Source organism: Glossina fuscipes, unplaced genomic scaffold (genome assembly GCF_014805625.2).
Source record: "Glossina fuscipes isolate IAEA_lab_2018 unplaced genomic scaffold, Yale_Gfus_2 1, whole genome shotgun sequence".
Taxonomy (NCBI): domain Eukaryota; kingdom Metazoa; phylum Arthropoda; class Insecta; order Diptera; family Glossinidae; genus Glossina; species Glossina fuscipes.
Window position 1 is genome coordinate 50,159,839 of NW_023998415.1, and position 27,959 is coordinate 50,187,797.

At 34.0% G+C, this 27,959-nt stretch overlaps 4 protein-coding genes across 15 annotated transcripts; 2 read left to right on the plus strand and 2 right to left on the minus strand.

The window, feature by feature from the left end:
- The first annotated feature begins 1,981 nt into the window (after positions 1-1,981).
- Positions 1,982-17,097, plus strand: LOC119632568 (thioredoxin domain-containing protein 11). Of its 8 annotated transcripts, none has more exons than XM_038025529.1 (6): positions 2,776-4,085; positions 6,724-7,015; positions 7,137-9,264; positions 13,475-13,959; positions 14,020-14,068; positions 14,129-17,097. In XM_038025529.1, the coding sequence occupies exon 6, from the start codon at positions 14,871-14,873 to the stop codon at positions 16,992-16,994; it is 2,124 nt and encodes a 707-aa protein (XP_037881457.1). In that variant the 5' UTR covers positions 2,776-4,085; positions 6,724-7,015; positions 7,137-9,264; positions 13,475-13,959; positions 14,020-14,068; positions 14,129-14,870; the 3' UTR covers positions 16,995-17,097. The 8 variants fall into 8 exon arrangements, 7 of the variants coding, with proteins under 7 accessions (XP_037881457.1, XP_037881458.1, XP_037881459.1 ...); XM_038025530.1 differs by having other exon boundaries at positions 13,475-13,704; positions 13,783-13,959; positions 14,020-17,097; XM_038025531.1 differs by having other exon boundaries at positions 13,475-13,704; positions 13,786-13,959; positions 14,020-17,097.
- On the minus strand, positions 10,753-17,753 carry LOC119632567 (ribonucleoside-diphosphate reductase large subunit-like). The gene is made up of 3 exons (XM_038025526.1): positions 17,739-17,753; positions 13,458-13,564; positions 10,753-13,393 (listed from the first exon to the last, which is right to left on the minus strand). Exon 3 carries the CDS (start codon positions 13,377-13,379, stop codon positions 10,917-10,919), a length of 2,463 nt encoding a protein of 820 aa, XP_037881454.1. The 5' UTR covers positions 13,380-13,393; positions 13,458-13,564; positions 17,739-17,753; the 3' UTR covers positions 10,753-10,916.
- Positions 14,572-27,546, plus strand: LOC119632570 (battenin-like). Of its 5 annotated transcripts, none has more exons than XM_038025536.1 (7): positions 22,034-22,062; positions 24,135-24,167; positions 25,832-26,022; positions 26,086-26,222; positions 26,324-26,482; positions 26,537-26,870; positions 26,923-27,546. In XM_038025536.1, the coding sequence occupies exons 3-7, from the start codon at positions 25,852-25,854 to the stop codon at positions 27,352-27,354; spliced, it is 1,233 nt and encodes a 410-aa protein (XP_037881464.1). In that variant the 5' UTR covers positions 22,034-22,062; positions 24,135-24,167; positions 25,832-25,851; the 3' UTR covers positions 27,355-27,546. The 5 variants fall into 5 exon arrangements, with proteins under 5 accessions (XP_037881467.1, XP_037881465.1, XP_037881464.1 ...); XM_038025534.1 differs by lacking the exon at positions 22,034-22,062 and adding an exon at positions 22,232-22,563; XM_038025539.1 differs by lacking the exons at positions 22,034-22,062; positions 24,135-24,167 and adding an exon at positions 14,572-14,590.
- On the minus strand, positions 17,019-18,558 carry LOC119632572 (selenocysteine insertion sequence-binding protein 2-like). The gene is made up of 3 exons (XM_038025541.1): positions 17,735-18,558; positions 17,450-17,670; positions 17,019-17,379 (listed from the first exon to the last, which is right to left on the minus strand). The coding sequence occupies exons 1-3, from the start codon at positions 18,196-18,198 to the stop codon at positions 17,117-17,119; spliced, it is 948 nt and encodes a 315-aa protein (XP_037881469.1). The 5' UTR covers positions 18,199-18,558; the 3' UTR covers positions 17,019-17,116.
- Positions 27,547-27,959: the final 413 nt, after the last annotated feature.

The following is a 27,959-nucleotide window of genomic DNA, read 5'->3' on the forward strand; positions in this document are numbered from 1 at the left end:
ATGAGAACGAATATACGCTTATTCTCAAAGCGGCACAATACATGCAAGTGTTTTGGAAAATACGCGAACTGAATTTGTTTAATTTTGCAAGTTAGCCTAAAAGTAGACCACCACAATTTTTTTTTTATTATCAAATTAAACAAAACAGTAGCTAAATTTTCTGCTACTTATAGAAAAAACATAATACTCTATGCTATTTGCAGAAAAACGTAATACTCTATGCTAATTTGGAAAGCCGTCGGCAAAGGTCCCCAATTTTTTCCAAATTCTCTGCTAATCAATAAAAAACATCTGTTCAAATTCTACACAAACAAACAAACAAACAATTTGGCAATTTAACAACAAAAGCAACAGTAGTAATAAATAAAGCATATAAATAAATAAATCGTTTATAAAAAAATAAAGCATTTTGTGGCTTTTCTTTCCTATTTTAACTTTAAATCCATTATACAGTATAGGAAACAAAGAAAAACGGAAAGATTATTCTTGGATTAGACTTAATAAAACATACATAAACATATAAACATATTAGTATGGGGAAAAAGAAATCCATTATTTTTATATGAACTTCAGGACTTTATTTAACATGCTTCGGATTGTCCGATTTGGGTCAAATATGCACCGTTTTGTTGTATGATTTGTTGCCATTTTAAAGGTAACTTCAAAATGCCTCTCTCATAGAAGTCCTGGTCTCTATTTGCAAAAAACTCTAGTAGTCGATTTTCACAATCCTCCCTAGATTCCAATGTTTTATCATTAAAGAAATTTTGCAAGGGAAGAAAACGATGATAATCGCTTGGTGCCAAGTCCGGACTGTATGGCGGGTGCATTAAAACTTCCCAACCAAGCTCCCGAAGTTTCTGGCGAGTCACTGTAGATGTGTGTGGCCTAGCGTTGTCCTGGTGGAACACGACACCTCTCCTGTTGGCCAATTCTGGCCGTTTCTGGTCAATCGCTATCTTCAAACGGTTCAGTTGTTGACAGTGAAGATCAGAATTTAGCGTTTGGCCATATGGAAGCAACTCATAATAAATAATCCCCTTCCAGTCCCACCAAATGCGTAGCAAAACCTTCCTGGCCGTTTGAGGTGCTTCACCGCTCTTTGACCACGATCGTTTTCGCACAGGGTTATCGTATCCAGTCACCATCCAGTCATTGCAAAATGTACCGAATTTTCTCTTTGTTCACTTCCATTTTTAACACGCTGTAATTCACAACTGAATGCACCAAACAAACAACAGCAAAAGAATTTTTTTTACTGCGAAATGTCACCTTTCCAACGAGCATAAATCTGAAATTGTTTGATCGATACTTTACGAGAAATCTATCAGTGCAGCCACCTACCGAAAAAATAATGGATTTCTTTTTCCCCAAACTAATATTTCGTCATCAAAAAGAAGATAAAACTAAAAAGAAATTCTAACAGGACGTATAAGCAATCTCAATTATTACATTAATATTACACCTAAAGGTAGGCAAGCAAAGTCAACGTTAAATTCTCTGCTCTTTGCAGAAAGAACGTAATACTCTATGTTAATTTGCAAAGCCGTCGGCAAAAGTCGCCAATTTCTTCCAAATTCTCTGCTAATCAATAAAAATCATCTGTTGAAATAGTTAGGGCGCACATTAGATATAATATATAATATTAGTCTGAGAAAACGTATTGTGCGGTTTGTGTATAGGCTGATGGCTTATGGCGAGCTTTAATTTGGTGCCATATGAGAGTAATTAAATGAGCTAGCTTTAATTGTGGTTGGACAAATTTAAATGTCGTAAATTTGATATATTATTTATCTATGCAAGGATATAATCAGCTAAAAGTAGCCATCTATTGTCAACCACTTGCATTAACCTACTAATAGTAAAACAATAGATTGTTGAAATTGTGTTAGTTTGCAGTGCAGTGTAAAAGTCACGCACAGTGTGCTTGCAGTTTCAATATATTGATCTGAAATACTCTATTAAAACTTTTATTTACGGCAACGCTGGCAATAGCTTTGACATATTCTAGTAAAGTGAAAAATTTCCCTTGTGCGGAAAAAGAGTTGTAAAAAGAAGCTAAAATAAACAATATCACACGCACACAACTGATAAAAATTAATTAGAAAATTGTTAAAGATACCTAGAAACTGGCAACTTTGTAATTAATAATCATAAAAGATTTGCGTGAATAATTTAGGAAAAAAAGCAAAAATGCAAGCCATCAAGTGCGTTGTGGTGGGCGATGGTGCAGTCGGTAAGACCTGTCTACTAATCAGCTATACAACAAATGCCTTTCCGGGCGAATATATACCCACCGTGTTCGATAATTATTCGGCTAATGTTATGGTCGATGCAAAACCTATTAATTTAGGTTTGTGGGATACGGCCGGACAGGAGGATTATGATCGTTTACGCCCACTGTCCTATCCACAAACTGACGTGTTTTTAATTTGTTTTTCTCTGGTCAATCCGGCATCTTTCGAAAACGTTCGAGCTAAATGGTATCCGGAGGTGCGCCATCATTGTCCTAACACCCCAATAATATTGGTAGGTACCAAACTGGACTTAAGGGATGATAAAAACACTATTGAAAAATTACGCGACAAGAAATTGGCACCCATCACCTATCCTCAAGGATTGGCTATGGCCAAAGAAATTGGTGCCGTCAAGTACTTGGAGTGTTCAGCTTTAACGCAAAAAGGCCTGAAGACTGTATTTGATGAGGCTATACGTTCGGTGTTGTGTCCTGTATTGCAGCCCAAATCGAAACGCAAATGTACAATGCTATAATTTTCTATGAAAGCTGGAAAATATTAAATAGCCCAGATATAAAGAGAAGCGTCATCGATTGCATCAGCTATCCAACCACCAACGGACCATTCATTGACCCAGCCGTAAAATAATGTTGAACACGTACAATTTTTAGACTATCCCCTTTTTATACAATCTAGTAATAGAACAACATAGTAGGAAAAAAGAAAGAAAATACCTAAAAATATGTATGTGTGGTCTTCCATTCCTTTTTAAAGTGGGACCAATGATATAATATCATCGGTCAACATGTTTTAACGTTGCTTCACAATAGCTCAAAATAAATTGCATTTCAAACATGGTTTAGCATACAGATGTTGAAAGTTTTTCGCTCTCAATTTACTTAATCTCTGCTTCCTACCTATTTGAAAGGGGCCGGGGAAGACAAGAAGTTAGCGCATGTTTAATAGTGGTTTGGGCTGAAAACAACATCAAAAATATTCTATGTAACTAAAAAAGGAAGCGCTTCTTTTTTTATTATGGTAAATAAATTTTTGTTTTAAATTCAAAGTGAACATTTATGTCTAATATTTCTTTATTAAAAAATTGTTTATTTAAATGTGCATTAATTTAAAAGTTTTTTCCTTGCAAAACTACTACATACTGAAAAAAATGAAGCAGTAAAGCATTCATAAATACGTGGTTTTTACAACTGGCTTTGTGCGTTAGTTACTCTTTATGGTTTTTTTTTCTCTACGTAATATTTTTAGATCATGTACTAAATTCAATACTAGTAGAAGTAATGGAAAAAGTCAGAAAACAGAAGAATATATTAACGCATATAAAAAGACGAAGTCGTAAAAATTTAAACTATGTTAAGTGGTTACGCCAAGAAATTAAAGTGTGTATTGAGAAACATGGAGCAGAACGGCTTAAAAAAATTGCTGGTTATAGATTTTTTTAAATGTATTGTTCACATAAAGCGAGCACACACATGCAGAAAATGAAACACACAACGTAATAGTTTTAATGGTGTTAATTACATACTCCTACTCATCGAATTTCCTTTTTCAATGGTTAATACAAGATTTAATTGATCTAAACCTAACAGATGTACTTCTAAAATAACAAAGATAATAGTAATAAAAGAAAAAAAAGAAATATACACGAATAACCACACAATACTAAATAATGGCAAAGTTTCTAATTTTTTTTCTTGAAAAGTTTTATGAGTCCGCCGATAGTCACTCATAAACACATAAAACTTTAAAACTCATAGCGGGAAAAAATTTTATATATAAGACCTGGGCATCACTGGCCGTTTAGTATATCTGCCTTGGTCGATTTCAAAGGTAGAAAACGAAACCGAAATAAACCTACTAATTAATAATTCTATACTTATTATTAAATGTTTGTGTATGTACTAAAAAAAGAAAGTAACATTCTAAGAAAAAAAGAATATGAAATAAAAATTGTAATACTTGCAAATTATTTTTTTTTTTTGGTATGTTGAACAGAGATGGACTAAGCCAATAGATACTTGCAAATTAAGATCATTTTTAAACTCAAATAATATGACAACCCAGGCGAGTGCTGTTTTTCATTGTGCTTACCATTTGGGGTTGTTTTAAAAACGCAATTGCCTCAATCGTCATAAACAAGCTTGAATCGCTATATTTGTTATGAAATGATAATTTTATTCGCCTCAAATTTGGCATACAAATTTGGTTTATAAACCTTTACACCGCTGAAATTGATTTTTTGTAGCCTTTTAGTCGGTGCAGGTGCCGTTTCACTTCACATTTTTGAGAGATTGACATGGAAAGCAATCAACAATTTATTACTGAAAGTTATGGCAAAGTAGTTGATTACAAAACTGATCCTATTATTTGAAGCGAACCTAGCACTAGTGCCAGAATGCTTTTTCTTAGCTAATACACCAATGTACCCGTCATATGATTTTATCATCCATTAGCAAGTAACTTTTTTGGATCAAATTCAGGTTTTAATGATAGGTAAAGGTGCAGAGGAGGCATGAAAAATCCGGAGAGGAGGTAAAGAAACTCTCGTCATGCAAAATATTCCCACACAATTGCCCAACTAAATCGACAGCGAAAAAACATTTGCATTAGATGCCCCAAATAGTAAATATAAAAAATATTTCTTCTCTACGATTTAATTATTGTACATAATATATAGTTTAATCTACTTTCAGCTTTTTACGAGCAGAAAATCGTAACATTAAACATTGCTTAGGATATGAACTCTTTTAGCTAGTTGGGTATCAAGTTGCGTAAACAATTGGCTACAAGTATTGAACTTGGATTGGCACACAAAGAATTGGGAGTTCATTATAATTCCTCGGGAAACGATCTTTTCAAGTTTATTAAATTCATTTGGTCATTTTAATCGTTATCTATTTAACGTTGCAAACGTTTTGACAAAACTTTAATGATTTTGGCGGATTTTGGCTTGTTACTTATTACGTATTATTTATTGCTTATTCCTTATTATTTTTCACTTATTACTTATTATTTACTATTAATTATTATTATTGACTTACTATTTACCTACTTATTACTCATTACTTTTTACTTCTCCATTATTTATTATTATTACGTTCACATATACATGAAAATGCTTATGATTTATGACGCCAGATTACGACTGATTTTTATTTATTGGTTCTGGCTAATTTTGACTTATTTATTTACTTTTAATCTTCGGATATGTCGATGAGTATGCTTCCATGTACACATATCCAGCAAAAATTCATTCTGAAAGACAACTAGCTCATTACAAAAATACAAAAACATAACATGTTACATGACTTGACATTTCGCTGGCAACATTCACTAGAAAGTAAATTAACGCATCCACGTAAACACGTGCCAGGAAAGAAAAATTTATTACATTGCCAAGGTAGAAATACTTGTGTACATGGTATTGTAAATGATTTATGGAAATTATTGGAGATATTATCGAAGGACCATGGCCCACATAAAATCAACTTTTGAATTGTTTTAAATTTGTCTATCAGTTCTGTTTTTTTGTATTTTGATGAAAGCTGGCGCACCGTGCCCAAGGGTGGATTTTATTGGAAATAATTCAAATCGTACCGCTTTTTCAATCACTTCCCATCTAATGCCCCATTTTGAAAAGTCATTACGTGAATATGGGCACATATCTACGGTGGACCGTGGCTCACTGTAGTGTTTTTATTTATTTTTGAAATGTAAAGGTTTTTTACGAAATTGGTCGCATTTTTATAAGAGCTACAAAAAGAAAAGTGTCTCTTTTGCATAAATTTTTAATTGGATTTCAATTCAATTTAAATTCAACCACTATAAGGATATGCAAAAATAGTTCTATATTACAAACATATATTTCTACAAGTTTTCGTTAAAAGTAGAGAGCATCTTTTTACTTCGTTTATTAATAACTACCTCCTCGTTTACTTTTTTTAAACAAACATATAAATTAATGAAACTCCAACCTCTTACCTAGGCATTGCTGCAAAATGAAAAGGATTTATAAATTTCCAGTGATTTAAATTACATTAAAATTTCTGTTGAAGAGACGTTTAAGTCTAATTATTGTCAGAATTACTCGACGAAAATTCTTACATTAAATTTTTTCGAAATAGGGGAGACTTTGATTTACAAGATCAGACGGAATTATTCCACGAGAAAATGATCAATTTGTAAAAAAAATTGCCTCAACAAAAAGGAAAATTAATTTGATTGAAAATTCGGTGTAGAATTTTAAATACTGCTAATATAAGAACTTTGACGTGTAAGCATAGCGACAAAGAAGAATTCAACATCCATAATTCAATATATTGTTTATTGTTGTTTACTAAACAAAAATACCGTTCCAATACTGTCAAATATACCAAATATACCAAAAAAAAAGAGGTATCGTTCAGTACTACACATAATATACCGGTCATTCACTATAGTAAGAATAAATTTACTTAAAATTTCATAGAAATTCTTAAAAAAATAAAAGGCACCCAGTTATTGCTTTTTTCCTAATTGAATTGGAAAAGCATACGAGATCTAAACTACTTTTAGTAAACAGGCCATAACACAATACCATTTTGTGAGAAAATGATAATGTAATTGATATAACACAAATCAGCGCTGACACCAACCACCTTTCCTATATATAAGAAAATATTTGTGCAGTTTATTGAATCTCGGCCAGTATTAAAAGACGTATCGTCGAAATAATTTTGGAAATCCAACTGTTGTATTAGCCATCGCTAATTTAATTACAAGTAAGTTCTTTCCAAAAAAATAAGCTATTCCTTCTGATTATTTAAGAATATTTTCTCCAGACATAGTTGAGTGCCAGGTACAAATATATTTATCAACTACTATTTATTCCTTCCCACGCAGCAAACAACAGAATTAGTAAACCTGCTGAAAATTTCATGGATTTAGACCCTCCGCGAAGAAGAGATAATTGCTTACCTCATGTTCGTAGAGAGAGTTGAGGAACTTACATTGTCTTATGGAACTAATCCTTGAGGATTGCTAAGCACCACGCCCGAAGTATTGAAAGACAAAGCTCTGACTTGGTATCGACACAACCGCAATCGATGCACCTCTTGCGACGCCATTAAAGCAGGTCTGCTAAAGTTTTTCTGCCTACCTTATTATCTAGAGAGATTGGATGATGAAATACGTAATCTAGTCCAACGAGCCAACAAAACTTTCAAAGATTACGCCATGGCCTTGCAGCACCTAATGCGGCACAGTAAGACGGACGAAAAGGGAAAATTAGAATCAACCTTCCGGAACGCACTCCCCGATTACATGTAGTACATCAAACGACGGGATTTTAATTTGCTGGGAGAACTTTTGGAACTAGTAGACGATCTCGAGAGTATACCTGCAACAAATTCTAGTACATCTCATCGTGAACAACATCAGACGATAAACACGAGAAATTATACTGCAGCCAATATACACCCCTCTATTCAATGTCCAGCATTAACTTGCAATAACTATAAACTCACGATTACCACTGTTATAGAAGAAGAAATAACTATTGCAACAATCGACAAAGGCACTCCCAGCTGTTTTCTCAGCCAACAATTCGGCGTATTGCTTAATTCACCGTTTGACGAACTAACCGACGGAATACCAGTTACTTTCACCAACGGGTCAACAGTTCAAGTGAAAACAGCCACACAATGTCAAGTACAAATTGGTAATCAGACCGAAAGGGTTACATTTTTAGTAATGCAATATGCATCGGTCTATTTACAACTTACGAAACTTTGGATAACCCGTTTGTGTATTGCTTGATAGTCAACCACCCTACATCACAGGATCGCTTCCAACTAGAAGATTAGCCAGATGGGCTCTAGAATTATAGCAGCATCATCATACCGTAAAGGCAAATGGAATAAAGTAGCTGATGTGTTATCCGACAGCCCGTGCAGACTTGTCAAATAGCGAAGAATGAACCAACCAGCACCGAAGAATGCCACTAGATAAAAAGAAAATTACAAAAAATACGTAAACGTCCTGAAGAGTTCCCCGAATATTCATTTACAAATGCTCAAGTAAATCGATACTTTCCACAACATTTCAATGACGAGGAAGCTCTGTATTCCTATTCACATCCGAAATCGTGTATTAGAGTAGAACTACGATCGTCCAACCGCAGACTGTCTCGGTCTACTAGTACTTTTCGACACTTTCAGTAAATGGGTTGAACTAATCCCATTGCGTATGGCATTCGTCGAAAACTTAACCAAAGCTTTTAAAGAACGCATTTTATCCGGATTCGAGGCTCTAAAAATTCTAGTGACTGATAAGGGAACACAATTCACTAGTCGAATATTCCATCGATATTAGAAGGGGATACAGGGGGTTCAACAGTTCACAGCACTTATATGTCCCAAGAGAGAGTGACCCGTACAATTAAAACTATGATAGCGCTACTTCTTGAAAAACTATATATTACTTAGGACAAATATTGGCTAGAGGTTATGTTAACCATTAATATTATTCTATCCGAATCTACCTGCATACTTAGTTCAAAGAAGGGAGTCAAACCTGCCTTACATATTACACAATGGAGTAACGCCTGGCACCGTCATACCACCGATGAAATTGTGAGCAAACTCCGTGAAGCATGGGAGATTGCTCTCGACAGCATTAACTTGGCGTCTTACAGCCAGAGACGTTGTTATAATCTCCGCAGAAGGCCTTGAAGGCCTACAGTAAACGATTTACTCCTCGTCAGGAGTCATACCTTATTCAACGTTGCTGAAAGCTATGATGGAAAACTTCCCCCTAAGTATGATGGACCATACAAGGTCGAGATGTTTTTCTCACCTAACATAGCTCAGCTAACAAGATACGACGGCGGAGGCAAACGGAAGACCCATTTCAGCGAGTTGCGCTCGTTTACCCTGCCCACCGCTGATGATAACGATTGCTTAACAATGATTCCATTCTCTATCTACAGGCTGCTGTCACCAAATGCAGAGATGACGGTGTCTCAATCATGGTGAGAAAAGCTATACCATTCGTATATATTCATTCCTATGTGAACAAAATGTACGAATAGTGTAATTAGTTTATTTAGATATGTGGAGCTACAGAAAGATGTAGAAAGATGTAGCAAGAAAGGCAAAAAATAGCACCGTACCCGCACTGTAAATGAACTCTGCGTTGAAGGTAACTCTCGACATTTTTGGAATTTCATTATGAATCATTGCATAACAAGACGTGCAGCTACATCTTTTCCTATCTGAAAATAATTAAAAATTGTGTCGACCTCCAAAAAAAATTCTATATTTGCTAACAACCCGTTTGTTTTTCGTGCTTTCTCTTTTGTTACCCCGACAATATTACCCCTTTCTTATCCAACAACTTCTCAGGGACTCGAAAAAGAAACAGTCTGCTGCTCGTTGCGACGGCATCAAATACGACATGGTTACAGCCCTTTCTGTTCAAAATTGACTAGCCTTGCTTTAGGCCAATAACTTCTCATGCACAAAAAACACCTTTCCGGATGAGGGAAGGCGCATAGAGATATCCCTGATACTGAAGCCTGGCTTAGCTATTCAAAAATCAGCTATGTAAAATCAACAATTTGATGTTCAAAGAGAGACCCGCTGCTTTACTTACTGTAATGTCACCTTGTCCTGGTTACTGAGGTTGAATTGCACTTATGGGCGCCATTTATAAATGTTTTAGTTAGTGAGTCAAATAAATACAAATCTTCATCGCTTTCGATGACCTCCTCTAAGTTTGTCAGCTCGGCAATTCCCTTGTCTCGTATTTTTTCTGTACTTTACTACTCACGATTCATTGGAATTTGAGGTAAGTCCATGCCGCATAACACGTATAAGTATTCACGCCCTTTCGCAACAATGTATTACTTGCACCTTTCAATTTTTTTGTTGGAAGTGTTTAGTATTTGACTTTATTTCATTTTTGTTTTTTAGGTTGTTGAGTGGAAATGGACTAAGCCAATAAATTTGAAGGACTTTATTTCATTTTATCAAAAATTTAATACAATTTCGCTTTTATTTACGTTTGTATGATCTTGTTGTTAACTGTATCACTGTAATCAACCAAATGTCAAGTTTTCCCCTTGTTTGCCCATTATTTTTCGCAATAAATGCCAAATGACCAAATCCATACATAACTCATAACCAAAGGGCCTTCATAGTACGTCGTCACAATTAAGAGCTAGTTCACTAAAGGGCAGCATGAAGCAAACTTATCAAAAAAACAAAAACATAAGCTGACTGTTGGATATGTAAACATCCCCCTGTTGAACATATCGTACTATCACGTTTTTCTCTCTTGCTCCCTTTTATAGCCTTTGTTTATACCGGAAACCGTGATCTTCCATCTTATATATAGCAATTGTTTCTGTAATCTTCAAATTCTTCAACCTGTATATATGAACATCTCTTGCAATATTTAACAAAAAAAGAAAAACTCCCTACATACAAACCAAATTAAAGGAAACAGATTATTTCAAAAATAATCAAGAAAATTATTAAGAGGTTAATACAAATTGTAAAATGATGATAGCATTAACATAACTCCTAATTAGTTATTAAAATTGAACATGTCCGTAGTAATAAACAATGCATGTTTGTATTTGTTTACGAAATTCTCTAACAAAAAATACACAACTTTAGCTCATGAACCACATGACAAACAAGCGTCCTTATTATCTAGTGAGCATACGATTTCAGCCACTTGACTTTCATATTTGGATTCCGTATTGTTTGCGATTGATTCTAATGCTTCATCATCTTCTTTGACACTGTTGTTTCCTTCAGCCTTTTTCGCGGGCGACTTGCCATTTATGGTTAAACGAGTTTTATCGACTGTAAATTGTATGGGATTTGCTGCTGGCTTTGTTCTTAGGTAATACATACCGGTTTTCAAACCGGCCTTCCATCCATAAAAATGTATAGAAGATAATTTACCATAACTAGGTTCAGCTACGTGTATGTTAAACGATTGACTTTGGTCGATGAAAGCGCCGCGATCAACAGCCATGTTAATGGTTGATTTTACCGAAATTTCCCAAACCGTTTTATATAATTCTTTTATGCTGTCAGGTATGGTTTCGATGTTTTGTATTGAGCCGCGATGTGCCAATATTAAGTTTTTCATGTTATCATTCCAAAGGCCCAATTCAGTCAAATCTTTAAGCAAATGATGATTGACCACGATAAACTCACCAGACAGTACGCGTCGTGTGTAAACGTTTGAAGTGTATGGCTCAAAAGACTCGTTGTTACCAAGAATTTGAGCAGTAGACGCCGTAGGCATTGGAGCTACCAGCAAAGAATTGCGCACTCCATAACTTTTAATGTCGTCTTTAAGAGCCGACCAATTCCATAGATCAGTAGGCGTTTTATCCCACATATCATATTGAAGGATACCTTTACTAACGGGACTACCTTCATAGGTTTCGTACGGACCGTACTGTTTGGCCAATTCACAACTAGCTTCTAAGGCACCATAATATATTGTTTCAAAAATTTGTTTATTTAAGCGTGCAGCACTTTCGCTTTCATAGGGATAACGCATTAAAATTAGTGCGTCAGCAAATCCTTGGACACCTAAACCAATTGGACGATGACGAAAATTAGACTTTCTGGTTTCCGACAGCGGATAGTAATTGACATCGATTATCTTGTTGAGGTTTCTTGTTATAAGCTTGGCAACTTCTTTGAGTTTGTGAAAATCATATTGTTTATCTGTGGTCACGAACATATTCAACGCAATTGAGGCTAGATTGCAAACTGCTATTTCTTCAGGTGATGTATATTCGACGATTTCTGTACACAAGTTACTGCATTTTATAGTGCCAACATTCTGTTGATTACTTTTACGATTACAAGCATCTTTGTAAAGCATGTAAGGAGTCCCGGTCTCTACTTGGGCACTGCATATTGCGAACCATAAATCACGAGCTTTTATTGTTTTATTCGCTTTGCCCTCGTCTTCGTATTTTATGTATAATTTATCAAATTTATCTCCATAAATTTCACACAAGCCAGGGCATTTATGGGGACACATTAGAGACCAATGCTCATCAGCCTCTACTCTTTTCATGAAAAGATCCGGTATCCACAGAGCATAAAATAAATCCCGTGCACGATCTTCCTCTTTACCCGTATTCTTTTTCAAATTGAGAAATTCGAATATATCTGCATGCCAAGGCTCTAAGTATATAGCAAAAGCCCCCGGACGTTTTCCACCACCTTGGTCGACATAACGGGCAACATTGTTGAACAGACGCAACATAGGAACAAGGCCATCAGACACGTCACCATTACCAGATATCTTTGTCCCTTTTGCTCGTACGCAATGAATATTTAGACCTATCCCACCGGCCGACTTAGAAATTTTAGCACATTGGTCTACAGCCTTCATAATACCATCAATGGAGTCTTCCGGCATAGTTAGCAAGAAGCAGGACGACAATTGTGGGCGTACGGTAGCAGCACCAAATAAAGTTGGGGAAGCATGAGTAAAGTAACGCTCCGACATGAGATTATAAGTTTCAATAGCTGCTTCAATGTCATCGCCGTGAATGCCAATGGCGACACGCATTAACATATGTTGTGGCCGCTCCACAATTTTGCCGTTAATCTTTAATAAATAAGACCGTTCTAAAGTTTTAAAGCCAAAAAAATTATAACTAAAATCGCGATCGTAGATAATAGCAGAATTCAGTCGATCAGCATTCTCTCTTACAACCTTGTAATGGAAATCTGATATAATAGGGGAAGGAAAGCCATTATCTTCATTGCGATATAGATCAGTTACCACTTCAGAGAAGACTTTCTTTGTTTCTTTGTGCAAGTTTGACACTGCAATACGAGCCGCTAAAATAGCATAGTCTGGGTGATCGGTGGTCATGCAAGCAGCAGTTTCAGCAGCTAAATTATCCAATTCTTGTGTAGTGACGCCGCAGTACAACCCGCTTACTACTTTCAAAGTAATGGCAGTCGGATCAACGAAATCCATATTAAGACCATAGCACAACTTTTGGATTCTGAAAGTTATTTTATCGAAATGGACCATTTCCTTACGACCATCCCGTTTCACCACGAACAGCTTATTTGATTTTTGATTAATCATTTTATATTAATTATCTGCGATAAAAGTAAATTTTCCACCTTTTCTCTTAATAAATTGAAGTAAACTTAATGAACTTACTTGCGTTCGCTTTACAGTAGCAAACCGGACTCCAAAAGGGCGATAGTGATCGTTAATGCCGTGAAGTGCAGCCAATCATGTGTTTATCAATTCCGCATAAACGCTCACTGACATAAGGATGAAAAAAGGCGGCAAAGTTACAAAACATAAGGTCGAAGCCAAGTTGACAGAATTGCCAATTTAGGTTTCTTTACAAGTTTTACGATACATTTTTTTATAATACAGAAAGAAATATTAATTATTCGTGGTAAGTTCACACAATAGTTAATAATATAATATTTGTAATTTACTTGCAATCTTTAATATCGCCACGCTTTTAATTTAGTAGAAGATGAATCGGTACGATTTAACAAAAGGAGATTCCGAAGCAAACATGGAGCGAAAAAGTAGATTTTAAAGGCAGACTAGTCGACGGAAAGGAAGTAACTGCACGACATTTTGAAAAATTATTATAAAAATTTATAAATAGCGAAGTCTTTCCCTCCAGTAGTAGTGTAGCGCGGTGAGTAAAATTTTAATGTAAAATTTTCCGTTTGGTTTTCATTGTCGTTTATGTATTTAGAAAATCCATTGTAATAGAACGATATGCCGAATACAACTAAGACACGCAAGTAAAGGCACGTATGTGATTTATTGTTTAAAAGATTTAATATTTGTTTTCTGTTTATTAGGTACTGGAAAATGAAGGCCAAGAAACGAACCATTTGACACTCGCGATCTTTTTGATTCAGCTGTTTGCAAGTAAACAACTTCAAATTAAATTTATTTTATTTTTTTCTATAAACGGAAGTCTAGACTAATAATAATACCGAACGTTAGCTCTTCTGTTTTCTTGTAATTTGACAATTTTGAGAGAACGTATTTAACAACTGTTGTCCTTACGTGTTTCCAAAAAAACGATAATGAATAATTAATGCTGAATGCTATCACGTAGTTGTTTGAAAAGCAGTCATAAAAGGAAAGCATAAGCTGACTTTCGAATAGGTGATTACCGTCGTGATTTCTAGATATTTGACAGCCCTGTCTTTCACAGCACTGCCAACTTGGTATTTGTGCTACACTGCTAGATTTTGTAATCCTAATATTTAAAGAAGTACATTTTAGTTATACTTTCAAAAATTCCTTAATTTCATGTAAGTAATTAACCCTTTATATAATATTTCATATGTTTCTGTCAAGAACTTTCCTTAGAAATGTTCTCTCTTATGACAGCTCTATCAAGTGCTGATTCAAAAGGCTAAACGTAAGAAAAGAAGGCTAGTTCGGATTACAAATAACTTTATTAATAACTGCCTTAAGGTTCAAGCAAAGAACTTAGTGCAGTGAACCTTTTTGCATAACACAGCGGGCCTACTGTTGTGGATTTGCTGAATTGCAGAAGAAGAAGAAAACATTTAATATATTTTATAAGTTATGAGGTATCGGGAGTTAATCGTTTTAAATTATTTTTGGTTCCTAAACATCAATTCGTTTGGAATTTCGCCGAAAGCATTTGCTGCCGCCATTGAACATTGTCCGGGTAGTAACGTACCGGCTATTAGAGCGCAAACTCAATATCATGAAATATCAGGTATATTTTATTACACAAGTTGGAATGAAGAGAGTGTTAAATCTCTTAAGGTATACGATGATGTGGCGTATTACTATAGTAGCTATGTATATTTTGCCGCTGTCAATTGCTGGCATTTAGCCTGCAATTGCACACATGCACATATGACAACTGTCGGCAGCGGTTCGCCAAATAAATGGCCAACATTGATAATGCATTATGGGACTAATGGTAAAAAACAGTTGCAATACAATGGCGATTGGAACTTCTCAGCTTTATGCCAGTTCTTAAATAATGTATTGAAGCCGCTGGAACGTGTACACTCCGCAGATGAGTTACAAGACGTTAAATTACAAGCAGATGTATTAATCCTGGGGCTATTTAAAGAAGCATTTTGCGATGAATATAAACAATATTCGGCGGCTGCTCTCAAATGGCTCGAGACTGATCCACTACGCAGTTACCGATTTGCGGTAATATTGGGGAATAACACATTTCCGGATTTTTTCAACGTTGAGGATAAAAAAGTGCCACGCTTAGACTATTTGACAATGACAAAAAGCGTAAAATCATTTAGTGGTGTTGGAGATCTAACTTGGAATGTTAGCAGCATCATATCATGGTTGCATGATGAATTCAATGGGGCTTACAGCACACTACATGGCCACAGTACACCTATAAACTTAGCTATAAAATTAAAACAAGGCCCGGTTATTGCACTTTTCGCTACCAATCTACATTTCTATAAATATATGGAGCAGATATTGCATGAATCTAAAGTATGGTCAAGGCCTTTCAATGCGTGCAATATTCTATCCATTCAAGATCTTCAAGTTAGTATTAATATAGCGACAATTATTAAAGAATTCAGGAATATAACTAACGTCAAAGAAGCATCGACATGTTGCTACGGCCGGATAAAGTCAGTTCATTTAAAAGATTATTACAAAACCAACATTTTATTAACTCGCTTATTTCAACATGTGGCCAATCCACTCATGGAAGTCAGCAATGACTTCAAGTCGGTGCCTTATTTGAAAAACTTTTACCATGAGATAAAGTGTTTAAAAACAAAAATTCATCATTCAATATCCTTACGTATAGCTCTGGCTCAGTATTTAGAGGGATCTATAAAAGATCTACAACGCAATAACAAATATAATCGTACAGTTTCAGTAGTTTTGATAGATAACGGAGAATATACAGATTATTTAAACTTCCTAGGCATTCCAATAAGCAACCACAATTTAGCGACAACTTTTATAGCAGACAATGAAAAAGAGAGCATTTATGTAATGACGGAAACATTTGACATTCGCAATTTAATGAAATTTTTGCAAAATTTCTTTGAAAACAATTTACCTTCTTTACAAAGGATTTCCGGTGCTTCTTCCATGGAGAATGTAGCTTTTAAACCGGATTTCTTTCAATTAAAGCAAGTAAATCGAATTTTATTTTTAAATCAATTGCACTTTCATAATATTACTACCGTGGTCTTAATTCATTCACAATCCTGTCCTTTGTGCGCCAATTTACAAAACACTTTTCTGCAATTAGCAGGAATATTCAGGCATCAATCAAACACTATTCGATTTCTGCGCTTAGATTCACAAACAAACGATTTGCCTTGGCAATTTGTCATGAACACTTTACCAACCTTGCTCGTGTTTCCCCGGGAACAGTATGCGAATTCCCGCTTTTTCCCATCATTTCTTAAAGCAGATTTTCGTAATGTTTTGTCTTTTATATTGGCCCAATTACCTGCTGTAGATCAAGTAAAACTTGTTTTATATATCTGTGAAGGTAATATTCTTCCTTTATCAAAGGGAAGTTGCTGGCGATTTGTTAGGAAATTAATAACGCAACATATCGCGCAACATCTACGTTATTGGCAGTTGTTTGAATCAGAACGTAGTCTAATTTTCAAACGCTTAAGTGCCTTCAAGGATATGAGTTTGGATATACAACGCAATTCAAGACTGTTGTAATGCGTAGATAATTATTGTAATATATTAAAATTATTGTAAAAAAAGTTTCGAAATGTAAGTTGTAACAAACATTGTATTAAGCGATCAATGAGAAAATTATCTTTTAAAAAGAAACGTCGTTTTTACTGATATTCTTCGATTTCTTTGGTTCCCTTATTTGTCTGTTGCACCAGCCATAGATAAGCATTCTGGGCTTCCTTCAAGGCCGCCAACAGCTGTGAGAATAAGACTTGAGAACCGTCGTAGTTTATAATGCCCACACAACCTATTAAAGCCTTTTTATATAAAGCATAAGCCATTTGACGACGTTGTAGAGCAAACGCCACTGGTATCTGTTGGTCTTTACACAGCGCTTTTATGGAGGCAATCGATTGATTTAAGCCAGCTGCATTATGATACATAGGTAAATACATATATTTTTTATTTTAAGTGTCAAACAGGTTAATTAAACCAACCTTGCCCTGCGAATGGGTCACAGTCAGTTGCTATTAACACCAATTTTATTTTTTTAATACGTAGAAAACTTTGTACTTCCCGGAAACCTATTACAAAACGCCTATGAGCTTTAGCTTTTAGCTCGTGAATGGCGTATGCCCTTCTTTGGAAATGATTCAATTCTCTTAACAGCTGATCGGTTAATTGTACCAATTGAGTCGTTGTGCAATTATCACAATAACTTCCATAAAAAAAAAATTTTCTTTTACTATCTGCTTGCCAGATTAACATAATTAGTTACATACTCACAGAACCGATTGGAATGAATGCTTCTTTTAGGTGTAACTTCCGATTGCTTTGGCGATATAGTTAACGTTGTCAATTGTTGTAGAACGTCTTCAAACTCATTTATCCGTTGCTCTTGTTTTTCTTCGCTTTCCCTATGACGTAGTATACGTTTCTTTAGTCGCGATTTTTTCTTTTTACGTCCATTCTCCCGTTGTTTGCCGCGATGCTTCAATCCGTTTTTTACAGCCGTATCAATAACTCTTTTCAGTTTTAAATGAGATTTTTTTTTTGCTACATTTGAAGGTTTCACAAGATTCAATAAATCTGATGGAACGCCCGATTTGCGTTTATATTTAGCATTTCGTATTGATGCATTTGCTCCTGTGTTTGCAGTGCTGCTATTTTGTTGGATCTTCTCATAGGTTAATTGGTCAATAATTTTGAATTTATCTGAGGATTTGGTTTGTAAAGACCTCTCCATATGTGATTTTTCTTTTAGAAATCCTTACAGTGTTGTCAATTAAATAAACTAAAGCATTTTTACAAGTTAAATTTAAAAGTAGGAATGAATTAAAAATATTTGTTTTATAATAAATAATGATGATTCCCCTTTCTTCCAAGCGATCGCAATTTTTTTTTGCTTATTTCGCTTACATAAGTAATTTCATTTTAGTTCATGTCTACCCCATATCCAAGAAAAAGTAAAGAAATGATTTCGTAAAAAGAAGCGTAGAATACTTTCTAAATGGCCTCAAAATGAAAACGTATACATACATATCTTTTGCAACGATCGCAAAATTTAATCAAAATAAAGAAATTATTCTAACAATACCAATAAGGCTACACAATAGATGTATAGAAGATATTTTTAAATCCCCGCAAAGTAGCTGTTAAAAATATTATATCAAGAATAGTAGAATTCAATAGATTTAACCTCTTAGTGATGTCAAGAGTTATCATTCGGCAGTTTGCTTTAGTTAATGACTTTTTTGCCTTTATCAGGTCCTACAAGCACTACAAGTTCTACAAGAATGTGATGCACAATTTTGCAAATCAGTTTTGGCACTGTTATTCTGTACATTCATCGCTTCCATACGAATTCAATATTTTCTCTTTTTCTTGAACATCATGTTTACCTTTTGGCTAGTAATTGAAGTAAAGTACGCCTACAATGCTGCTTTCGACGTTCTATGTTTGATAAGACACCAAATAAAAACTTACGAAGAATCAAAGCAAATTTTTCCTGCACAGCCGTTGATTTATCAGATAGCAAATAAATGAAGACTGTGGGTCTTAAATTGTGCTGCGAAAAAGTGGAATTAAATTCACTGTTGGGAATAGATGAAATGACTCGATGCTTAGATGGTAGCAGCTTCGCTCCAAATGATTTTTTTTTTTATTATTCGAGAACCATGCACATATGCTTCCTCAAACTTATAAGTTTTATTGTAATTTTATATAAATTATAATGTAATTTTTTAGTGATTAAAAGCGCTCTGCTCCTAGGTTACAAGCAAAAATATATTTCAGGCCAAGTTCAAATATGACGAAGTTTGCAGATCGCAATCTAATAAGAAGAAGAAATGAAAACTTTACAGTTGGCCCCGGCCGACCATATCTCTTCACTTAATAGTTAAGGGTTATTCATAACTCCTTATATTAAATTATATTTATGTACATCCATATTTTATTCATATTTATATTGTACGGCCCGAACCGTTTTCAGCAACATTCATTCTTGCGTCAAAACATATCGGTATACCAAATCTCGTTAAAATATGTCAAAAGTTGCGGATTGTAGCTTGAATACAAAATTACATTGGCAGATATTAGATGGACAGATGGACATACAGACAAAAACACTTAGATCAGTGCAATAAAGGCTATATATATCTCAAGTGCTTCGGAGAGTTGTATATATCTCAACAAACTTAATATACCATGTCCTACAAGTAGTATAGCGTATAATAATAACAACTAAGAAAATTATATTCGGTCGTGACCGAATCTTTTATAGCCGTCACTGTTATTCAAAAAAACGGAAAAACAGTGAAAGAACTACGTTTTCATGCTCTATGGAGCTGGCGCGGCTGACGTTTTCCATTTCAAAAATAATAGTTCTTATCGTATAGGCGTGTGGGTTTTGTAGTTGTGTTCTTTGAAAAGTTTAGATCACTTCCAAACTTTTTTGCAAATTTGTGGCTGATATCTTTATTTTTGGTAACGGGAGAATGTTTACTACCCATAGCACACAGTTGGGCAGATGGCCAGACGAACAGAGGGACATGCTTAGGCGCCTTCCACATTTGAAACTGGTCAAGAATTTGTGTGGTTTATGTTTCGGCGCTTTCTAAAGGTCTTGGAGAAAAAATTAAATTTTGATACACTATAATATTGAGTAAGCGTGTTCAATTTTTTCCGTTTTTGTACATCATCCTTCGATGATGAGTATAAAAATATGTTAAATAGCAAGGAATTCAATGATCCGATATCTGGTTACTTTGATCTCTGTCTAAGAATTGGTTTCTACCTAGGTATCATTTTTAATGATTTGTTTACGTTTCAAGAATTGAACAGTGCAAAAAATGATATGAAGCAACAAGGAATATTACTGCCAATTTTAAACAAGTCTGCTTTAAATTAAAATTTTTTTATCTGTTGGAAAGGTGTTTTCAAGTTTTCAAGGAGAATCTTTCAAAGTAAAATCTTTTCTACTTAAGTAAAATTCTCTAGGGTAGGTAATTTTGTGATATGTCCAGATAATAAACTGTCGTAATTTTTGGTCACAATTATGTACAAAACGTAACGAAAAAAAGAGCGGCTGTAATAACTGAAGCCAGCATGTTAAGTGTAATTGTGTATGTGTGTGTAATTAAGTTTGTTGAGATCTTGGAAGTTAAATAGCTTTTCGTTCTTACGTTGTTAGTTTAATAAAAAAATGTACTCCAATCGCTGCTTTAAACATCTACAAAGTAAAATCTTTTCATCTTAAGTAAAATTCTCTAGCGTAGGTAATTTTGTGATAGGAATGTATGAAGTATATCCTTCTATCTATTATTATTAAGAGCCAGAAGTCAGTTGATTTGAGTCTCTAGACATTTTGTCAAACATCAAACGTTATCCTGCCTGTGTTAATGAAAGTAAAGCTTGTGTACATCTGGTAGACGGTGTGGATAACAATTTTTCAATAACTTTTCGTTCTTACGTTGTTAGTTTAATAAAACAACGTATTCCAATTGCTGTTTTGAACATCTACAGAATGAAATATTTACATAAAAAAATTCGAAGAATTTGAACCATCATTCATTTCAATTTAGTCTGGTTTAGTTTATTTTTTCCCACGCATTAAGTCAAATTTTTAGGTGTCTCGCCATTCTTAACTTCAGATATCTTAGGTACCGGAAGAATGGCAGATAGGCAAATGCAGATTCATGAGAGAAAATGTATATTGTTCAAGTAAGTGAAAATTAAGAAAGTTTTTTAAATAATATTGGTAGGGGAATACGTAAATCGGAAATACGTAAAAAGGCTTAAAAATTATCCTTACTTTCTTCGTCAAAGAAGTTCAACGTTTAAGAAATATTCAATGGGTATTTAAGAGAGAAAAGACTCATTCGATAAATAATTGCAATTGATAAGAGCGAGAGAAGGTTTAAGTGAAAGCTTAAGAAGTTTTATTCGACAACTCACGACGTTTAATGGTCAACACCTACGTGTTCTCCTCTGAACATTGTGCACATCTACCTGTTTCTAAGGAAAGGATATAATCGACACCTACATACTTACATAAACGTCGAAATATATAAAAAATAAAACACTTCAATTCTGCAAGTGTGATGGGGAGACAATTGCGATAGTTGTTCATAATTATTTTCATGTCAAGCCGTTCAACATTTTTTTGATATTTAATTTGTAAATTCCTACACTATTTTTCAAATCATATCAAACCAGGGTATACGAGTATGTATTTTATGGATTTTTGTTGGCTTATTAACGTTACACACGACGTGACAAAGTGAGTATGTAACCATTGTGTTGAATATGCAAATCATTTGGCAAATACTCAAAAATGTGTGTATTGAAGCAAAAAAAAACAATGTTTATGTTTTCTATAAACTGGGTCAGTGAAAATCTTGTGATATTATAATAGAAATAAAAGTGAAAACGACGATCAAAAGATCGCTACTCGACATTTAGTAATTCTGGACAACGACAATAAAACTAAACCAAAGCCATAAATAAAAATGTTTGGTTGTTGCTTCAAACAAAAATTAAAAACCAAAACAAGAAAATCCAAAATATGAAAAACCAAATCGTAATTGGATATCTTTCAATTGATCGAAAGGTTATTGTTTTCTCATGAAAGTGCTCATAACAGACGATTTTGGAAATCTCTCCTTAGTTATTACAAATATAATAAAGAACATATATGCACCAATTTTTTAATGATGTTGTTATAGTGTTTAATAAAAAAACATAGGATTTCCGTACTCCTCTTGTTTTCCCTTCGTTTGTCTCTCTCACTATTTCTTTTCCTTTCTCTTTATCCCTCCATTACGATCTCTTCTTGAAGAACATTTGTGTGCAAATCAAAATCTCTCCGCTTGTTCGCGTGATTGCTTTTTTAATACACAAAATACTTCGTTTTGTTTAGTGTAAAATTATGGCTCATCTCAGATAGTTATTTACAAAGAATTGAATTGTTTTAAAGTAAATTTTAAGAATTATTTTTTTTAGTTGCATATTAAATGTCAACACATTCTCTTACTATAGTTATTGTGTTTATAATTAAAAAATTTTTCTATTACGCGTACATTTTTCAACGTAAAAAATTATTTAAAATTGAGTAAGCATTTAATTGAGGTTACTGTTTTGTTCCACATTTCCTAATGGGGATATATTTGCTAAGGGTGAATAAGTTTAGCACAATGCTTTTGCAGCTGTTTTATTCCGACAAATGAGAGGAGAATAAAACATTCGGAAATTACGATATGAAACTTTCCTGACTAATTCAAAACACCTTGGTTTAAAACAAACAGACTTAACGATTTTCAGATGCCAACTTAACCTTGGTTGGTTAAGAGGTAAATGAACGTACGGTTGGTCAATACCGATCGATAAAGAATGTGGCTTTAGAACGGCGTTTATAACTCCCAAAAATATCCGCTCCGAAGCATGCAAAGTAGTGCAATTGCCGTCTGATTTCGTGTACATTTAGGAGAGAGGAGTTAAACCAATTATAATTTGTTTAAAAACACAAGTACAGAAAATACAACAATAAAATAAAAAAAAAAAATTTGGTACATTTTTATAAATGTGACTTACTATGACCGCTTGTATTATCAGAAGGATTCGGATCGTCTAGTTGATGTTTAGGAGGAATGGCAATCTCAGGCTGAACACTCTTATCTGTTGCAAACGAAATTGCAAAGTTATTATACCTTCCTATCGTGGATATAAAACGAACTTGTAAAGTAAAATAATAGAGATAAACAGAGATTATGAACAAGAAAAAAAAGTAAATAAATAAATAAATACAGAAAGTGAAGAAATAACAATATGAACCTGAGATGGAATTTTACTCTCCCGTACGCTTACGTTTAGTAAACAACGACCAGTCACAAAAATAACTTCATTTATAAATAATCAGAGTTATAGAAGAGAAAAAATATCGTTTAAGGAATTTAGTTCGACTTTTCGACTCTTGTATAAAAATTGGAAACATGAGTGAAATTTTTATATCCAAAACATCACTTATTGTGTTTTCAAACAGGCCAATCACATTTTTAGAAAAGTTTTGCTTTCGTGCTTTAGATTCCAAATTATCGCCCGCAATAAAAAAGTCAATAAAAAAATAGGAACGTTTCTATAGAGTAATCAAGCCTCCATTTTGACTTCAAAGAATCCGAAAATATTATTTTCTGTACTTTAGCAGTCGTACTTTCATTCGTATTCAGATCTTGCATATAAATTTAGAAAAATGAACTCAGTTTAGTACAAACAAGGTAAATATTATTTTAACGTTGTCCCAGTGTATATAAAATCTGCAAGTCTTCAAGCCTCCAAATTATGCAAGTTTTTATATTGGTTATAGTTTTTTTTAATCGAGTATAGCCCAAAATTACCTGTTGCTAGCTTATTAATTAGACTAACGTTTTTTAAAATTTATTATAAGCCTGCAGTGGATTTGCTTTCTTAGAACATGCTCTGATGCGACTAGTGACTGAGAGTAATATTTCGCTTATTTCACTATATTAATATTTATGAAATTAATTAAACGATAAAATTGGTGCATAATCATACGATTCAATTAATATTTTGAGAGAAGGCAATGTAGGTAGAGAGAAATTTTATATACAACAATTCAAATCTCTTTTCTTGCCTTCGTGATCCATTGATTTTTAATTTCTTTCACAGGTAACTACAATTTTGAACACTGGACTCTTAAAGGTAACAAACATCAAAAGGGCTTTAGTGCGTTTTATAAGTCGCCTTTCACACGAAAGTCCAGATTTATTTTCCACTTAATCATTTTTTGTTCCTTGAGAGATTTTAAAAAATATTCTAATTATTGCAAATACGTCTAGAAAGCAAACGAGTAAATGTTTGATCCATGAAGAAAATAAGTTGGTTTTATAGTAAATTTTTTTTTGCTTTTTTTCTTACGCTGCGAATCTCGAATCCTATAAGATTTCACATAGATTCCTGATACCTAAATATCGATTTTCAGTTTAACATGTACTATTTCAAGAATTCTAGAGAAAGAGAGAGTACCGAACAAAATAAATATAAAGAATTTGACATGTAGGGTGGTTATGTCGTAGACAGCTATTATTCGAATCGTTCTCTCCGAGCCAATTCTCGAAAAAATATCTTTTACAAGTGATGTTTACAACCTATCCTTGGTATAACTGTAAAGCCTTAATTCTACTTAAGGTACATTTGATTTTTCTTCAACTTGTTTCTTAATTACTGGCAAGTTTTGCCCCATCTCATCCATATTGTCTTTTTTCGGTGGGTGTCTTCGCAGAAGGTCTTCATACTTTCGTATTTACGTTTTTCGGTTACTTCGTTATGTTTCAATATATTTAGCTCCGACCCGGAAAGAACCAAATAGGCTTCTGGTTCATCCACATGAATTTTTAGATCTATTAATTCGGTCTCTAATTTCTCTGGCTCATGTATAACCGGCTTAGTTTCCTATTGCATGCATTTATAGTTTCGTTGCAACTCGTCCTCCTGTTCGGTCTTTTGTTTTGTAATGGATTCTAGTTTCTTCTGACACTCCTTAATTTTTTGTTATTCTCCTCGGAACTTTACTTCACGAGATCGACTTCATTTTTTTTTCATTTGAGTTTTATTTTGCTTACGGGTTTCATTCAGTTTTTTCATAATTTGTTGAACTTCCACATACTCTTTATTAGCTTTTTCCAACTTTTTTCTAACTCTTCCTTGTTCTGCCGTAAGACTTTAAATTTCTTATTAAAGAAAGAAAGTTTGACATATTAACGTCCAAGTAGGCACACAAATTAAATATAACTCTTACTTTATTTCTTTCCGTACAATTTCTTCCTTGTTCACTCTCTCTTTACGCAGACTACCAGCTTTATACGTTTCTATACCTCCATAGCTTTGAGATAAACTTAACGCTTGTTAAACGAAAATTTCGTCACATTTAAGTTAGCCATACTTAAACTTTGGTTTGCATTTCGCATTTCGAAGGGATATGATATGGGAAACTCGATTTGATACATTTAATATAGATTACAATTAGATTTTTATGTTTAACAGAAAACTATGAACATGTAATTAATTACTCTAGAACGGATAGTTGAATCGACTTGGCGGGAAAACATTTTTCTTATACAAATTGCTTTCTTAAATAAATTTTTGTGATGAATATTAATTACAAAGGAACGAAAGCAGAAATAACAAACAGCTTGAAGGGCGAGATGATATGCTTAAAAATTTTTGTTATCGGTCGGCTATTAATCTTAAAAAATATATATATTTTATATACTATGTTGAAATATCGGAAATTCAATTCATACTTTTTTTTGGTAAAAATTGAGATAGCTTTGGTTTTTTGTTTCTTTTTCTTCTTCTCTTCAAAGCTTCTTTCTTTTAACCAAAGATGTCTACCACTAATCAGCAAGTGCTAGCCGCCCCTTCTTATATAGCGCGTAGTGGGCGGAGTTTGTGGCGAGATTTATGTGCCTATTGGATTTTAGGCTTATGCAATAATTATGGCTACGTTGTTATGCTGAGCGCTGCCCATGACATTATAGGACAATTTCATTATGACGTATGTAATTTGAAGATCGTCTAAAATATGTTTAAGTTATGATAACTTCAATACGTTTTCAAGGATCTATCTGATTATGCCGACGCTGTAGGTAAAGGCAGGCATTGTCATATAGTGTCGACTGGCGCGATCCTTTTGGCAGACATTTTACCATCATTGTTTGTTAAAATAATAATGCCATTTTTTCCATTTTGGGTGCAGTAAGTTAATATATTTGTTTTGTTATTAATTATATCTTCTTTTTTTGTTTTAGATTTGTAAATTTTTTGTTTAAACGGAATCGTTTAATTTGTTATTTTAGTTTCAGGATAGCTTTAGCGGTGTGCTTCTCAGCGACTGGCTTTTTGTTGGTAGGTTTCGCCAGTTTTAAATGGATGGCCTTACTAGGGGTTATTGTCACTTCGGCTAGTAGTGGCATAGGAGAAACGACCTTCTTAGGTTATTCATCCAATTTTAACAAGCAAGTTTTTTTATCGAGAATTTACAACGCTTTCATAATGGAATGCTATTACAGAAATGTTGTATCCACTTGGTCTTCGGGAACGGGAGGGGCTGGTGTTATTGGATCTTTATCGTATGCGATGTTGAGATCACTAAATGTTAGTCCACGTGATACTATGTTGATAATGCTTTTTTTTCCATGCATCGAAGCTTTAACTTTTTGGGTTATGCTGAGAAAACCAATAATTCTACCTGTGGTTACAGTTGAATCCACGGAGCAGTTGATTGAAAATGATAAGCCTTTAGTAGGATTCAAGGAGAAGCTTGCATATATTAAGAAATTGGTGAAGTATATGCTGCCTTTGGGTTTAGTGTACTTGTTTGAATATTTTATAAATCAAGGATTGGTAAGTAATTGAAAAAAAAGCTGATAATTAAAAAACCTTTTTTTTCGTTTAGTTTGAACTCATCTATTTCCAAAACACTGTTCTGGATGGAGCATCGCAATATCGTTGGCTAAATGTGGCTTATCAGATTGGAGTTTTTGTATCCCGATCATCCGTTAATATTTTCCAATTCGAAAAGATTTGGTTAACATCAGTGTTTCAATTTATTAATGTCGTATACTTTTCAACCGAGGTTATTTACTTTTATACGCCCAGCATTTGGTTAACATTTGCTATAGTATTATGGGAAGGTCTACTGGGAGGTGGTGCCTATGTTAACACTTTCTATAGAATGTCGAAAGAAATAACACCCGCCAAGCAACAATTTGCGATGGCTATGGTCGTTCAATCAGATTCTTATGGTATTGCTTTGGCTGGATTTTTAGCAATACCATTCCACAATGCCATATGCTTGTTACCAGCGCCAATAAGAGGCTTAATATAATAGAAGGAATGTATATATCATGTTTTACTAATATTAGTCTTTATTATTAAAAAAAAATATGTATAAATTTAGAATTTGTTAACTAGTTAAGTGTTGTTATGAAAAATGTTAAAAAAATGTTGTTTTCTTTTTTACATATCTACTTAAGGTTAGCTTATTCGTACTCGACTTGTGTTCTGAGTAGTGCGCGTTTTCTTTTCGTCCGCGATTTTTTGATTGTTTCGGTGTTTTTTGTGCATTTAGCAGCGTGTTGCTGATCATCGCGGATACCGTACGTGTTTCCGCTAAATACAATAAAAAAAAATCAAAAAAAAAATCGAAGAAAAATAAAAAACATTTGACATTATCCTCAGTAGTTCCCAAACGTTTTCAAGTGAGTGGTTATATTACAATAACTCAATAATAGATAATCATAAGGCATAATGGCCCCGGGGCCGCCAGATAAAAACTCGACTAAATTTCATCTATTAGCTGACACGTCCCCCCATAGAAAAAAATTAAAAATTCGGATTTTCCGGTGTTGCCAATCAGTGACATCACTCCTATTGACAAAAAATATATTGTTATTTCTTCAACTGATGCTAGCGTAACAATTTCCCAAATTA

Excerpts from the sequence above, each read along its gene's own strand:
- LOC119632567 (XM_038025526.1), bottom strand. The coding sequence starts at position 13,379 with ATGATTAATCAAAAATCAAATAAGCTGTTCGTGGTGAAACGGGATGGT.
- LOC119632570 (XM_038025539.1), top strand. The coding sequence starts at position 25,852 with ATGTCTACCACTAATCAGCAAGTGCTAGCCGCCCCTTCTTATATAGCG. Across the intron at positions 26,023-26,085 it reads TAGGACAATTTCATTATGAC|GATCTATCTGATTATGCCGA; the intron begins GTATGTAATTTG and ends TACGTTTTCAAG. Across the intron at positions 26,483-26,536 it reads TATTCATCCAATTTTAACAA|AAATGTTGTATCCACTTGGT; the intron begins GCAAGTTTTTTT and ends ATGCTATTACAG.
- LOC119632572 (XM_038025541.1), bottom strand. The coding sequence starts at position 18,198 with ATGGAGAGGTCTTTACAAACCAAATCCTCAGATAAATTCAAAATTATT. Across the intron at positions 17,671-17,734 it reads CATTCCAATCGGTTCTGTGA|TTATTGTGATAATTGCACAA; the intron begins GTATGTAACTAA and ends TTTTTATGGAAG. Across the intron at positions 17,380-17,449 it reads TGACCCATTCGCAGGGCAAG|CTGGCTTAAATCAATCGATT; the intron begins GTTGGTTTAATT and ends ATCATAATGCAG.
- LOC119632568 (XM_038025532.1), top strand. The coding sequence starts at position 14,871 with ATGAGGTATCGGGAGTTAATCGTTTTAAATTATTTTTGGTTCCTAAAC.